Source organism: Cavia porcellus, unplaced genomic scaffold (genome assembly GCF_034190915.1).
Source record: "Cavia porcellus strain 051 isolate PalLab524CR breed Dunkin Hartley unplaced genomic scaffold, mCavPor4.1 scaffold_7, whole genome shotgun sequence".
NCBI lineage: Eukaryota > Metazoa > Chordata > Mammalia > Rodentia > Caviidae > Cavia > Cavia porcellus.
Window position 1 is genome coordinate 24,525,826 of NW_026947490.1, and position 13,953 is coordinate 24,539,778.

The 13,953-nt window shown below is 54.4% G+C and overlaps 1 protein-coding gene across 13 annotated transcripts in view; it reads right to left on the reverse strand.

Moving 5' to 3' along the window:
• Positions 1-1,801: 1,801 nt before the first annotated feature.
• Zc3h4 (zinc finger CCCH-type containing 4) overlaps positions 1,802-13,953 on the reverse strand; it is a 39,030-nt gene continuing 26,878 nt past the window's right edge. For 11 of the 13 annotated variants that reach the window (XM_063252953.1, XM_063252961.1, XM_063252952.1 and 8 more), the window contains 4 exons: positions 9,707-10,071; positions 9,165-9,508; positions 5,835-6,086; positions 1,802-4,988 (listed from right to left, as the gene is read on the reverse strand). In XM_063252953.1, coding sequence (XP_063109023.1) covers positions 3,469-4,988; positions 5,835-6,086; positions 9,165-9,508; positions 9,707-10,071 — 2,481 coding nt within the window. In that variant the 3' untranslated portion in view covers positions 1,802-3,468. The remainder of the gene's footprint in view (positions 4,989-5,834; positions 6,087-9,164; positions 9,509-9,706; positions 10,072-13,953) is intronic. The other 2 variants (XM_063252962.1, XM_063252963.1) reach the window with 1 other exon arrangement.

The following is a 13,953-nucleotide window of genomic DNA, read 5'->3' on the forward strand; positions in this document are numbered from 1 at the left end:
AAGTCCTCACATAGCTTAAAACAGTAATTGTCAGAAAAATTTGAAAAGAATGTGTAAAGCTTTTGCGTTTCATTGGGTGATCAGGGTCATGGTGGCACAGGGCTGTGTGGGTGCTGTGGACTAAAGTGTGCCCATTCCGTGCTAGTGGAAACCACCCAGTCAATGGTATCTGGTGACAGTGGCTATCGTAAGGAGCACCACATGGCTGGAAATCTCTGCAGTCATTCCACCACTGAGTTACGCCTTTTATTTTTTTGGCAGTACTTGGGATTGAATTGGGGGCCTTCACACTGAGTTACACCCCCAACATTTTTTACTTTGAGGTAGGGTCTCCCTGAGACACTAAGCTGTCCAGCCTGGACTTCAAATTGCATTCCTCCTGTCAGCCTCCCAGAGTGCCAGGGTTATACAAGTGCACCATTAAACTGTCTCTGTGACCTCACCTCCACCTCCTAAGACAGACAAATTCTCCTCTGTCTGCCTTGGGTTCTGCACAGGTGACAAGAATGTCCGCCTGCCCAAGGGTAAATGCCTGTGGGTCTTAAACTGTGTAGCCCCCATGCTAAATCTTGTCCTGCTTTGGGAAGCTTCAGGACCAAGGTGGGGGTGAAGCAAAGTGCTGGGGTGCCACGGACTTGCCCTCTGAGGGTTCACTGGGAGGGAACCCACTTTAATGCTGGCTCCCGGGTACCTCTCCAGCTCATTAATGGGTGTGGGCAACTGTAATCAGGTAGTGAATAATAAGGGGCTCATTGCCTCAGTGGTGGTCTTTGATGGCTAGCTTTGTGTTAATTTCACTGTGTCAAATGCGCCAGGTATCTGGCCAATCATTCTAGATAGCTCTGTGAGGTGTTTGGATGAGACTGGCATCTAAATCAGGCTTTGTGGGAACAGTTTTGGAGGGGGACACAGAATTGAACTCAGGACCTTGTGCTATCCAGGCTGGTGCTGCATCGCTGAGCTAAATCCCCCATCTCCCGGAGGTGGAGGATTAAAGGTGCTCAGAATGCTTAACTACTGCACCACCACCCAGCAACAGGCCTGCTTATTTGCAGTGCTGTGACCAAACTCGGTGCTTTTAGACTGATCTCCATTCAAAGCTTTTTTTTTGAGACAAGATCTTCCTACATAGTTCAGACTAGCCTTGAACTCACTATGTTGCCAAGGCTGGCCTTGGACTGGCAGTGATCCTCAGGAGGCAGGAGCCTCAGCCTCCCAAGTGCTGATTACAGCTGTGTGTCACTGGCCTCGCTAAAACCTGTTTTGTAACAAAGTGTTCAGCACCTTGTGTGTTTTTTGTTTCATTTTGTTGAGGCGGGGGTTTATGTAGCTCAGATTGTACTTGAATTCGTGGCTATCCTCTTGGTCAGCCTCCCAAGTACGGGGTCTACAGGCAGCATCACGATGCCTGGCCATGCACCCTGTGTGTAGAGTGAGAGCTGCACCTCACTTCCCCTTCTCAGCACCCCAAGAATAATCAGACTGCATGTCACCAGTCTGGGAAAAGGTGATCTTAGTTCAAAATTCCAATTTAAAAGCATAGTCTCTGCTCCATGCCTATTGCTTTGCCCCACGATAAGGTCAAAATATCCCAAGTCAAACCATCACTGGAAGGGGCCACCACCACACTGCACGTGTCCTCTCCTTCTAGCTCCCCAGGGAGCCCCGATGCAGCTGAGGTGTAGCTCCGTGGCAAAGCGCAGCCACATGGGACAAGGAAAAAAACAAAGCAGCAGTGACCTCCCCCGCTCCCTGCCACTGAGGCGCCACCGTCCTGGGGCAGGAGAGACCCGAAGGCTGCTTAAAATAACTGCATCCTTTAATGGCAGTAATACAATTATCAGTTTAAGAGACATAGGAGAAAAGGCAGGAGAGGTTTCTGGAAGACAGATATGGAGTACAAAAGGGGGGGGGGGTAGTCATGCGACGATCATTGTAAAAATACAGTACATTATATACATATTTGCACCATCGACTTTCAACTCTGAAATAGTATTTACACTTTTGTTACAATCCTGGTTAGCGAACAATTTTTCATTAAAAGCTCAGCCTGATGGCAAAAGGGAATTCCGGATGAATTCATAGTCCCATGAGGTTTGAAGCTGAATGTTCCGAGGAGCATTTTGGCTTCTATTTCATCCACAGATTTCGGTTTTAAAAAAGCATTTACTTTCTCAGAGGTGGGGGGAAGCCAAACCCAAAATACTGCCACACTGTGCCCTTTCCTCACCTCACTCGTCTGGGCCCTGCCCATGGCCGGTTCTGGTGGCTGAAGACAAATCTCACGGATGATTGCTTTGGAAAACAACACAAAAGGCGGAGGCTGGCCAGCACCCCACCTCAGCCCCACCGTGTACTCAGTCTGGCCACTCCCACCCTGGCTCCTGGCCCCAAACTGGTGAGCTATTACTTCTCCGGGGGGGGGGGGGGGGAGTGGCCCAGGAGCCTTATGGGGCTGCTACCATGGGACAGGAGGGGGACCCTCAGCTGGGTGGCCAGGTCCCACTGTGAGAAGACACAGGGCCCCTGGACAAGGCCAGTCCTCAGGCGGGGTGGCAGGATTAGGGGGAAAGAGGCCACTGAACATCTCTACTCTGTCCCGGTTCAGTCCTCTCTGTCCCCAGGGATCCTGGCCCCTCTGCCTGCTCCAGCTCGAGTCTCCTACCCTATCCCCCTTCCGAGAAGTGCATGATACTCTGAACCATGGCATCCGCTGGCCTGGGAGAAGAAGCCTGCACACCAGTGCCTCATCTCTTTTAGACACCACAGTTTAAGGAGCAAAGAAAGCAGAGCGTGCCAACACTGTGCTGGGGCTGCCCGGGCTCCCGCCGGGAGCCTGTGGGTGGGCCGGCCACGGATCCTTGAGCTGTCACCAGGGCAGAGGCCGGCAGTACAGGCGCACAGGGTGCTGTGGCTTTTCGGGGCCAGAGCGGACCCTGGCATGCGGGGCAGGACGGGTAATACTGACAGAACACTTGCTGCCAGGCAGCTCTTCAGGGCTACCACCGCACCCAGGCTGCTGTGCAGTCTGAACTGGGGAGGTACTGGGGGCCGGGCTGGGCAGAGGAGGCCCCTGGAGGGTTCCCAGCTGGCTGCTCAGTCCCTTTCTGCTCTCCGAGGCTGAAGCTGTGGGCATGGACTCCTTGCAGCCCCGTGAGCTTGGGCTCAGTCCCTCCTCGCCCGCAGTGGAGTGACTGACCCTCCGTGCCTCCTCAGGCACGCGAGTTCCCTTTGTCCTGGGGGGAGGCCCTGCAGCACGGACAGAACCCACCCAAGATGGTTATGTACAGTTTATGTCTCAAAAGAATACTACTTGAGGAAAAACAAAAAAACAAGGAGAAAGAGGAGAAAAAAGAAAAGAAAGCACGCCCAGTCCCTCCCCAACTCCCCCCATCCCAGCTCTGACTGCTGCCCTTAAATATCACCCTGGACGAGGTGGGGTGGCAGGAGCACTGGCCCTGGGTAACACTACTGGCAGAAGGGGGAGGCGGTGGGATCAAAGCCTTTAAAAACGTCTTTCAGGGACCCTGCGTCCTGCTCGCCCTCGCGGGCTGGACTGTTGCCAGCGAATGGGCTTCCTGAGCCTGTCTTGGGCACTGGCTTCGCAGTCCCGAAGAGCGCAGGCACAGGCAGGTTGTGCACTCCGGGCTGGGGTGCAGCACCCTCTGCAGGCGCAGTGACTGTGGCTGCCGTTGAGGCCGCAGTGGCCTTGGGCCGGGGCCGGTTGTAGCTGTTGTACCTGTCCGTGGCTGAGGCAGAAGTCCCATCTGCACCTGCTTTCCCCGCTTCTGGCTGCTCTAATGCGGACTTGCGGACAAAAGGGGGCTCCTTGGACTTGGAGGCCGAGCTCTTGCCGTTGCCCTCAGGCCCCTTAGGCTGGGCACCCGTGTCAGCAGCAGGCTCCCCGGCTTTGCCACCCGCATTAGGAGTCCTCGGGTCATAGAGGCTGATGCCACTCAGCACACTGCTCTGCCCGCTGCCGCTGCCCTGACCCAGCCCACCAGCTGCCAGCACCCTGGGGTCGTAGGGTGCTGTGGCTGGTGGGGAAGACCCCCCGCCGGGGCTGGAGGCTGGAGAGGACTCCTCAGGTGGGCTGGGCTTGGTGGCACGTGAGGAGCCCACTGAGTCTGCTGGTTTCTGCAGTCGAGGGTCAGTAGGGGCCTTCCGCACCCTGGGGTCGCTGGGCTTGTCACTCGGGCTGGGGGCTGCAGAGGGGCCGGTAACGTTAACAGTCTTGAGGATGCGAGAGAGTAGTTCAAAGTCGGGTAGGTTAGAGCCAGAGGTGCTGGGGTCTGCAGAGGTGCCCGGGCGCTGGCGGGCTCCGGGGGGCCCTGTGGGGTTGGTACGGTGTAGCCTGGGGTCCAAGGCAGGCATGGACTGCAGGGCAGCAGGTACAGGGGGCACCATGTCCTGCTTGGGGACGGGCAGAGGGATCAGATCTTCGGGGTTCCACAGTACAGTACGGGCAAAGCTGGGCTTGCTCAGGGTCACGTCCTTCTTGATATGACTGAACTGCTGCAGTTGCGACCTTGGGTCCCGCAGCGGGTGCCCGGGCAAGGGGTCCAGGGGAATGTTCACAGCCTTCTCCCGCAGGGCCCGCTCGCCTTCCTCCTCCTCCTGAGGGGGAGCCCCAGAGCTCTTGGAGCTGCTGGGGCCAGCGGGACTGGAATGAAGGCTCCCCTCAACCTTCGAGGCAGGCAGGGAGCGAGCCAGCCGGGGGTCAGAAGGCACAGTGTCTCCAGGGCCCGAGCCGCCAGAAGCCTCAGCATGGCGGGAGAGTCTGGGGTCCCTGCTGAGGCGGGGGTCAGCCAGTCGGCCTCCAGTGGTGTGTACTTTCTGGAGGCGGGGGTCCCCCAGTCCACTGCTGCTTAGCTCCCCAACTGACGCAGGGGGTCGGCTGGATGTCTGCTGCCTCAGTGTCTTCAGGATGGAGGTGACACTGCTCCCACCTTCGTCCTCATCACTTGAGTACCAGTTTCCGGTATCACCTGAGCAAGAGCAGAGGAGTAGGGGAGGGTCAGTGGTCACATCTGCCCCCAGCCCTCTGGGTCCCTAGGCAGCCCACAGGACAAAGGGCTGCTCTGCTCTCAGTACACAGAACCAAGGTCTCCTCTCGGGGTCTCCTGGGACATGGAAGGAGATCCCTGTGCCCTGGGCCCAGCACAGGGCCCCTGCAGGCTGGGGCTGTCATATGTGGCACTTCCCACTGTGCTAGCACTGTCCCAAGTGGTCTGTCCCATTTAAATGGATTGTCAGCTGCCTCGGAGGTCATGTCAGGCACTATCCTCGGATCCCTTACAATGTTACAGCGCCCCCAGGAAGGATGAGGGCTGAACCACCACTGGAGCTGGTGCAAGCAAGACCCTGGCTGAGGAACCTGAGCCACCTGGGAGGGGCCACCAACTTGCCCCCCCCCCCCGGCTCCCATGCACTTGTCAGGGCCCTCCGTGACCCTGCCCTCTGCGCCCAGATGCCACTTGCATACTTCCCCCTGAGATGGGTGCCACCAGGCTGCCCACCTGGCCTGTGACCACACAGACTTCAGTGACTAGATCTTTTCACTTAGCTCCCATGGGGCACTCTCCACGGATAGAAGTGAGGCCCCAAGTACCCTTTCCAAGATGTGGGAGCCCATCCTGCCAGCCTACCACCCTCCTCAGTGGTATGAAGTCTCTCCTGAGTCACTGAAGGGCAGCCCGGCCTCTAGTCTCTAGTAATAGCAACAGCCTGGCCTGATCACATGACCCTGAATGGCAGTCCTCCCTGGTGTAGGCTCCTACCCACCAAGAGTCCCGATCGCGTCCCCACCGAGCCCTGCCCTGCGAGACACATGCCTTCCTCATTCTCCCGGTCCTGCTTGCTGCTCTCAGCCAGCCTCCTCGCTCTCTCCTCCTCCTCCTGCTGCTTCTGCTGGATCCTCAGGTACAGGGCCCTCTGGGTTGAGGGCAGGAAGTCGGGGACACCGGTACCCGGCTTCGGCCGGCCTGGGGGCCCTCCCTCAGAGAAGCTGTCTGGCTCCAGAGGGTGCTCGGGGAAGAGGGGCTCCCCAGGCTGCCCCGGCAGCTCTTCGTAGTGCCCGTAGTCCTCTGTGGCAGGGAAGAACCGAGGGTTCGGGTCGGGAAGGACACTACGGCACCAACTCCATCCCCAGCCCTTCATTGGAGGAGCTGCCTGCAGGGTGCCGAGTGTGGACGTCCAGCTGTCCTGCCCCTTCCCATGCCTGGTGCCCACAGAGGACCCAACAGGCCATGAGGCAGTCCAGTCTACAAGGGGAGGGACGCAGCGACAGTCAGTGCTCACCAATGGAAATGGGAGGAAGCTGGCCATGTGCAAAGCAAGGTGGGGCAAGAGGATGGACAGGACAGACAGAAGACTGTCCTTGCAGGGACAGGAGCTGACAGGCCTTGGGGAAGCTTTCGCTTTCCCTGCCCGCTCCTAACCTATCTATAATGAGCACCAGTTTGGTTTCATGATTCTCAAGTTGAAGTCATGAAAAGCACTACTGAGTCTCACAGTGAACTCAACCCTATCTGCCGAAATCAATCAATCAAACAAACAAACAACTCTGAGAGGAGAATGAAGCCTCCATAGCAACCCTGAGACTGGGGGTGACTTCTACTCCTCATGGGCAGGCCTTGAACTCTCCTCCCAGCGGCACTCACCCAGGAGCGTAGGACTGCAGGGCTGAGTCAGTCACCTGGTACCACTCTGGGACCAGGTGAGCATGTACATGGGCTGAGCATGTACATATTGCTGAGCAAGGAGGCACACGCGAACCGTGGACAGAATGTGTCCAGGGTCACTGCTGTCCTTCTCACATGTGGCATAGTCACCTCTACCCTGCCTGGACAACTGAGGATTGGAAATGTGGCCAGTGTTACCGAGGGATTAATTGGACTTAAACCAACAAATATAAACTGACAAATATTTCATTGACAAGGCTATGGAGCAAAAAACAAGAGCGTGCCTGCGCGCTCAGTAGCCTGCTCTGTGCCTCGCCTACTGGGGGCAGGGCACTTGCTTGGTGACATAACAGCCAAGGCTCCTCCTTCATGGCACAGCAGTCATGAGCAACAGTGAATGGCAGCATTACTATGGAGATTGTGGGTTTTATGACAGGGACTTACACATTTTATTGTTTGTTTGTTTGTGAAACAGTCTTACTATGCAGCTCAGTCTGGTCTTGAGCTCATTCTGTAGCCCAGGCCGACCTCAACTCACAGGGATCCTCCGGCCTCAGCCTTCTGTGTGCTGGGTTTACAGCTGAGTGCCACCATGCCTAGCAGATCTCAAGTTTTTATTTTATTATTTTTATTTTTTGGTACCAGGAATCAAATTCATGACCTCACACTTGCCAGGCAGGTGCTTATAGTGTTCAGCTAAATCCCTGGCAACTGATCTCAATTTCTTAAAAAAGCAAATTACTCTACAGTAGCCATGGCAAATGTCTTGGAGCATCCTATGACAACAAATGGGCTGCTACAGCATGTGTGCCATATGTTCCACACTGCTGTTCTAGAGACTAGAGTTACTTTTTCTTTTTGAGACAAGGCCTTGAACCCACTGCAGAGCCCAGGCTGGCCTCAACCTCACAGTGACCCTCCTGCCTCTGCCTTCCGAGTGCTGGGATTACAGGCGACGCAAGCGTTTCTGGTTTAGGGTGACTATTAAAGGCTGACTGAACCTTGGTCTGCCTCCCAGCAGAGCTTTTTCCACACACGTCTATACACACTGGTGCGGGCCTGTCAGTGCCCCCACTCTGCCTTCTCACTGCCACAAGCCAAGGCTATTTACTTCCCCACTTCCACCCTGCAGGGCTCCCTGATGCCTCTCAAGCACCCTTCAGAATCTCGAGGTGACCAAAGCTGGAGGGCTGCTCTGAGCCACCCGCTCTGCAGGCCTGCCATGTTCCTCTCACATGTGGCATGGTCACCTCTACCCTGCTGGACAACTGAGGATTGGAAATGTGGCCGGTGCCGGTGTTACTGAGGATTCACCTGTCAGGGACACTCTACAATAGCCCAGGTGCCCCGATTCCCAATGCCCTCATCTACTGCCAGTGCTCCTCACAACAACAGGACCCTCTCAGTCTTCCTTCGCAGGCTGGGCCCATCTGACAAGCTGCTGCCGGAATGTGGAGCTGAGCCTGCAGCCACCTCTAGGCCTAACTGCCCTCTCTTACTTCCCAGAAAGGCAGGCCTCTGTGACTGTCCTGCCAGGGCCCCAAGTCTCCAGCTGTCACTCCACCATGCTACTCTGTGTCTTCTAACAATGGTAAGTAATGATTACCCATTCCCACCCTCCCCACTCCACCAGAACAGTGAGGCTGAACCTGGCTATGTGCCCCAAGCCCTTCGGGCTGCAAGCGAATCTCTTCTACTCTGATGGCGCCTGCTGCTGTGCACGTCCCCCAGCCCTCACTGACTATGGCACCAGGATACCACCACCCAGACAGAAAGGGAGGACAGAAATGCCACAGGGATAGGACAAGCACACTCATAGGTCAGCACCGGGAGCTCCAAGCCCAGAACTGTCTTTTTTTTTTGGGGGGAGGGGTGTCTTTTTCCTTTTTATCGGTACCTGGGATCGAACTCATGACTGCCTGCTTGCAAGGCAGGCGCTTATGCCACTGAGCTAAATCCCCAGCCCCCCCCCCGAACTGTCTTAAAAGAAGTCTTTGGTTAAGGTACTTATTTCTGACTCGGTCATGCTCCTGATTCTAAGCATGCTGCACAAATTCTTAAAAACCAAATAAAATGCCAGACATGGTAAGCAGGACTGTTAGTCCCAGTTACTTAGGAGGCTGAGGCAGGAGGACCGCCAAAGTTTGAGGCCTGTATGGGCAACTTGGAAAAGACTGTCTGAAAATAAAATAAAGGGCCGAGGAGTAGCTCAGTGTACAGTGCTTGCCTAATGTGTGAGGCCTCGTGTTTCATCCCCAGCACCACAAAGAAACAGGTAAAATAAGCCATACTGAAAATAAATACAAAACTCCTTTGGTCTCAACAAATAATGAGCCTAATATCAACGAAACACTGGGCTATTAAATGGGACAAAAAAGGAGCTGGTGTCCCATATCCAAAGAGCCTTTGAGCAAGGAAGAAAAACTGTACCTTCACTCCCTTCCACCCTGCTAAGCCCAGCCCCCAGGATGCCCCGCGCACCTGCATCCCCGATGAGGCCTGGCTCCATCTCTATGCCCTCCTGCTGCTGGTAGAAGTTTTCATAGAAGTTCTGGGCTGGCGGGATGGGGGGCATCATTCCAGAATGTGGGGAGTCTCCAGGACCATATGGCATCATGGGGGGACCGCCAGGACCCACAGGCGGGCCAGGGTTCATGCCAGGGCCCATCGGCATATCGGGGTGCATGTCCGGATGCATATCAGGGTGCATTTCTGGGTGCATGTCTGGATGCATGTCGGGGTGCATGGGGCCCCCCATTGGCCCTGGGGGTCCCATGTTTGGCCCAGGACCCATTGGCCCTGGGGGTCCACCAGGTCCAGGGAACCTAGAGGAGGAAATGGTGCCTGTGAAAGCTACTGCTGAGGCATAGTGGCAGTACCCACCCCCAGGTGGAGGAGGGAGCTCTAAGTGCAAAGGACTCGGAGCTCATGGTCATGGGTCCCAGATGGGAACTCCAACACCTCTGGAGAAACAGGAACCTGCTGGGGCCGGGACCTCAGGCTCACGAGGCTGGAGCACTCACCTCACACCTAGCTTCTCAGCCAGCTGTCCTGTGGGCCGCACGACGATCTCAAACAGGGAGGGGATCTTCTTGTTATACATGTCCTGCTGCTGCTGTAGCTGCTGTGGAGACAGTGGCTCGTGCACTGGCATGGACATCTGAGGGGGCCCAGCAGGAGGGGGTGGGGGCGGAGGAGGGGGCGGAGGGCCGCCCTGAATAGGTCTGCCGTTGGGAGAGGTGGGGGCCTGGGGCCCAGGAGGCCGAGGTGGGGTGGGCAGGAGGCCCACACCGGGTGGTGGTTTGGGCAGGGGATTGATCCCCTGCTTCTTCAGTTCCTCAACTTCCTTCTCATCTTCGGCACCTGCTTCTGCATCATCAGCCAACATCTGCGGGTAAGAAAGGGGACAAAGAGAGGGTCAATTGCCAAGGAAAATTGTAAAACACAAATATGCTGAGGCCCTTATAGCACAGAGCCAGGATCCCCTGTGATCCCCCTGTCCTGCCCTTTTTTGGCAGGCCCTCACACAAGTAGGCAAGTGCTATACCATTATACTACACCCCAGCCCTACAAATCCTTTTTATAACAAAATCCTCATCAGATGAGGCAAGTTTGAGGTCAGCATGGGGTACCTGAGGTACTATCTCAAAAACTGCTGCCTGTAGTAGCACATGCCTGTAATTCCAGCATTTGGGAGGCTGAAGCGGGAGGATCTTTCAGCACTTGGGAGCCTGAGGCAGGAGGATCACCACAAATTTAAGGTCAGTCTGGGCTACATAGTAAGTCCAAGGCCAGCCTTAACTACACAGACACACTGTTTCAAAACTAAAAAACTAAAAAACAAAAAAACCCCAAAAACCGGGGCTGGGGATTTAGCTCAGCGGCATAAGCACCTGCCTTGCAAGCAGGCGATCGTGAGTTCGATCTCTGGTACCGATAAAAAGTTAAAAATAAATAAATAAATAACCCCCAAAACCAAAAACAAATAAGCTGAGTATGGTGGCACATGCCTGTAGTCCCAGTACTCAGGAGGCTGAGGCAGGACTGCCCTGAGTTCAAGGCCAGACTATACTACATAGTAAGATTCTGTCTCAAAAACAAAACAAAATAAAAACAAGCAAGCAAAAACGCTCATCGGATACCACTCTGTGGTTGATTTCTGGGATCAGCAAGCAGGGAGAACCATTCCTGTCCTGGGAGGCAAAATACAAATCTCATCACATGTAGCGTTTCAATTGCTTTCCAGTGAACAATTCAGGGCACTGAATACACTTAAGAGGTGGGCAACTGCCACGTCATCTACTTGCATTTTCAACATCGCCAAGGAGACTGTACATTAGACAGTCACTTCCTGCCTCTTCCTCCCCAGTCCCTGGCAACCACTCACCTATTCTCTCTACGGATTGGTCTACTCAGGAAACGTCTAAGCGGAACCATGCAGTAGTGCCTTTTATGACAGGCTTAGCAAGGTTTACCACACTGCACCATCTGTGAGTCTATCCCTCCTTCTTGCCTTCTTTTTTATGTACTGCTGGAGATGAACCCAGGGCCTCATGTATGCTAGGCAAGCACTTTACCCTGAGCTCATGGCCCAGCCACGTTTCTTTTCTGGTGGGTGGATCTGCCAGGATGAAGACCTCCCATCTCTCCTGAAACCCCAACTGCTAACCATGACTCAGCATGACAGGACGGCCAAGGTCTTCCTGTAGGACTTAGTTCAGCCCAGACTTCACCTTGGGGTTCTATTCTAGTGTGGTTTCTGGTCCACTTATGGGGGTCTCAAATGTCAACGGAGAGTGCTGGTGCCTGTCTCCTACGTTCCCCACTCAGGCACTGTGAGCTGCCTCAATGCACTACTGCCGCTGAGAAGACCACATATTTGGCCATTCCTTTACTGACTGATCCCTGGCTTGCCCATCCTGTCCACCCTAGCGGGGCGGGGACTACTGCCTTTTCTGCTGCATTCCCAGCTGCCAGCACAGACCTGCCACAGGGAGACACCCATATCCACACTGGGACACAATGTCTCAGCAACTGGGACCCTGAGCGCCCTCCACATACTGCCTGCTGTCTTGGTCCTGGGCCCCGGTCCTAGTCCTAGCCTCCCTCAAATCTTCCAGGATTCTCTGCACACCACAGAGCAAAGTTCAAGGTCACAAACATGGCCATGCCACTAGCCCTTCAGTCTTTTCAGAATAGCCTCAATGCTTTCTAGTCAAAGACCAAAATTAACAAGGTTATATCCCCTTAAACACAACACACTTCACCCTGGCTTCCTTTCCATCCTCTCCTCCCACAAGCCCCTCCAGAGCCTGGCCCTCGGTGGCCCATGCGCCCCTCACTTCCCTGGCCTCCACCCCCATGCCTGGGTCCCTCACAGCAACATCTGCCACTGCTCTTATTCCAAGTCACCCTGACCCCAGCCCTCATGAGGCCTCCTCACACCCCCAGAAGAGCTTGCTCCTTCAAGGCCACAGAACTCACATCTGCTCAGCAGATATGAGAAGCTGGTCACTGCCTCTTCTCTATCAGACTGTCGGCTCTGGGGACTGAGACAGCTGCTGGGCAGCTCAAACACAATGGTCACACCCAGGAGGCACCTGAGGGACCCTTGGTCAAGTGACTGGAGTGAGATGCTCCATGAGGGCACCTCAAGGCCAGGAAGGTGGCCACCTGCTCCTCCCCAGGGCCTGCTGCACAGCTGCATCTCAGCTGCTTTTACCTCCCGTCTGTGCTGAGAACAAGCGCTTTCCATCTCTGGTGCCCAGCAGCACAGCCCAGGGACATCCAGGAGGGACATGCTCAAGATACAGATGGGTTCCCCACACCCTATACCCAGCGCTAACTGCATCTGAGCCCAGGGCACAGACATGTAAATTACCTCAGGGAAAATAAGCAGGAAGACTAAACCCAAACTACTGTGGGGTTCTTCAGCACGGATATGTCGCATTGTCCATCAGGCCCAGGCGCTTCCTGGCCTCCCCACTGTAGGGCCACTGACCCAGACATGGTCATCAGCACCTTGCTGAGTCCTGCACCCCCCCTGAACTGATGCTCATCAACCTGATGGGTTTCCTGAAGTCAAAGTCACCTTCTCAGCTAACAAAGGTCACACTTGCTTAGATGCAAAGGCTTTGCCACATAAATGAGTTCAAGGCAGTTGGTCGGTCACACACTCTCAAGCTCTGTTCACATACAATGTTAATGTTCTTCAACCAACGTCTGGCTAAGCAAACTTGACCATATACACAGCGGAGACACAGCAACCAGCAGCAACAAGCCTGAACAGCTAGGTAAATCTCAAATACATTATCCTCAATCTGAGAAGCCACAGTCTGCTCCCCCCAGGGCTATTTACCAGGCACTTCCATTTACATGATGCTCTTTTCCTATATTTGCATTGTGTGACGGTGATAATAATTCTACCTGTTGGTCAAGTCACAGAACTGCAGACTGCACAGGAGAACTTTCTGGATCCCAACTACATCTTAACACCTGACTATAAAAAACTAATAAACAAAAAACTATCACAGGGCATGCTAATGCACACTGGAAGTCCCAGCACTCAGGAGGCTGAGGCAGGATAACTGCTTCGAGTTTGAGGCCAGTCTCAGCTACACAGTGAATTCAAGGTAGGCCTGAACTACACAGTGAGAGCTCGGTCTCAGAAGAAGAAGAAGGGGGAAAACTCCTATCTGTGACTGAAGTACTGAAAGTGAAGGACCAAGGTGAACACACAATATTTTCCAGTGCTCAAGAAACAATGCATACACACACACAGCTACACTAAGCCAGTGCCTAATAAAGGAAATGGGGCAAAGGACCACTGGCAGATGAACCTGGACAGGGAAACTGTTACTCTCGTCACTTGTTTCCAAATAAGCCTCTTCGCCAACCTCCAATGGAGTGGACAGCAGGAAACTCGCCTTTCTCAACAGACAGAAAGCATCCCAAGTGGGAAGATAAAACTGAAAGGGGAGGGCGGGGAGGGTGGAAGAGCAGACATCAGGGGAATCCCAGCACTTTGGGTGGCTGGGGTAGGAAGACTTCAAGTTTGACCCTAGCCTGGAAAACTTAGGGAAACATTGTCTCAGAATAGAAAAAGGCTGAGGATGTGGCTTAGTGTGAAGGTTTGGGTTCAAGCCACAACAGTAATAAAAAAGAAAAAAGAAAGAAAAAAAGATAAGAAAAAAAAAAAAGGCCGAGTTTAGGAGAGGGAGGCTGGGCCTTATTCGAGTGGCACCACGGCTCGCACTACCACAGGCACCAG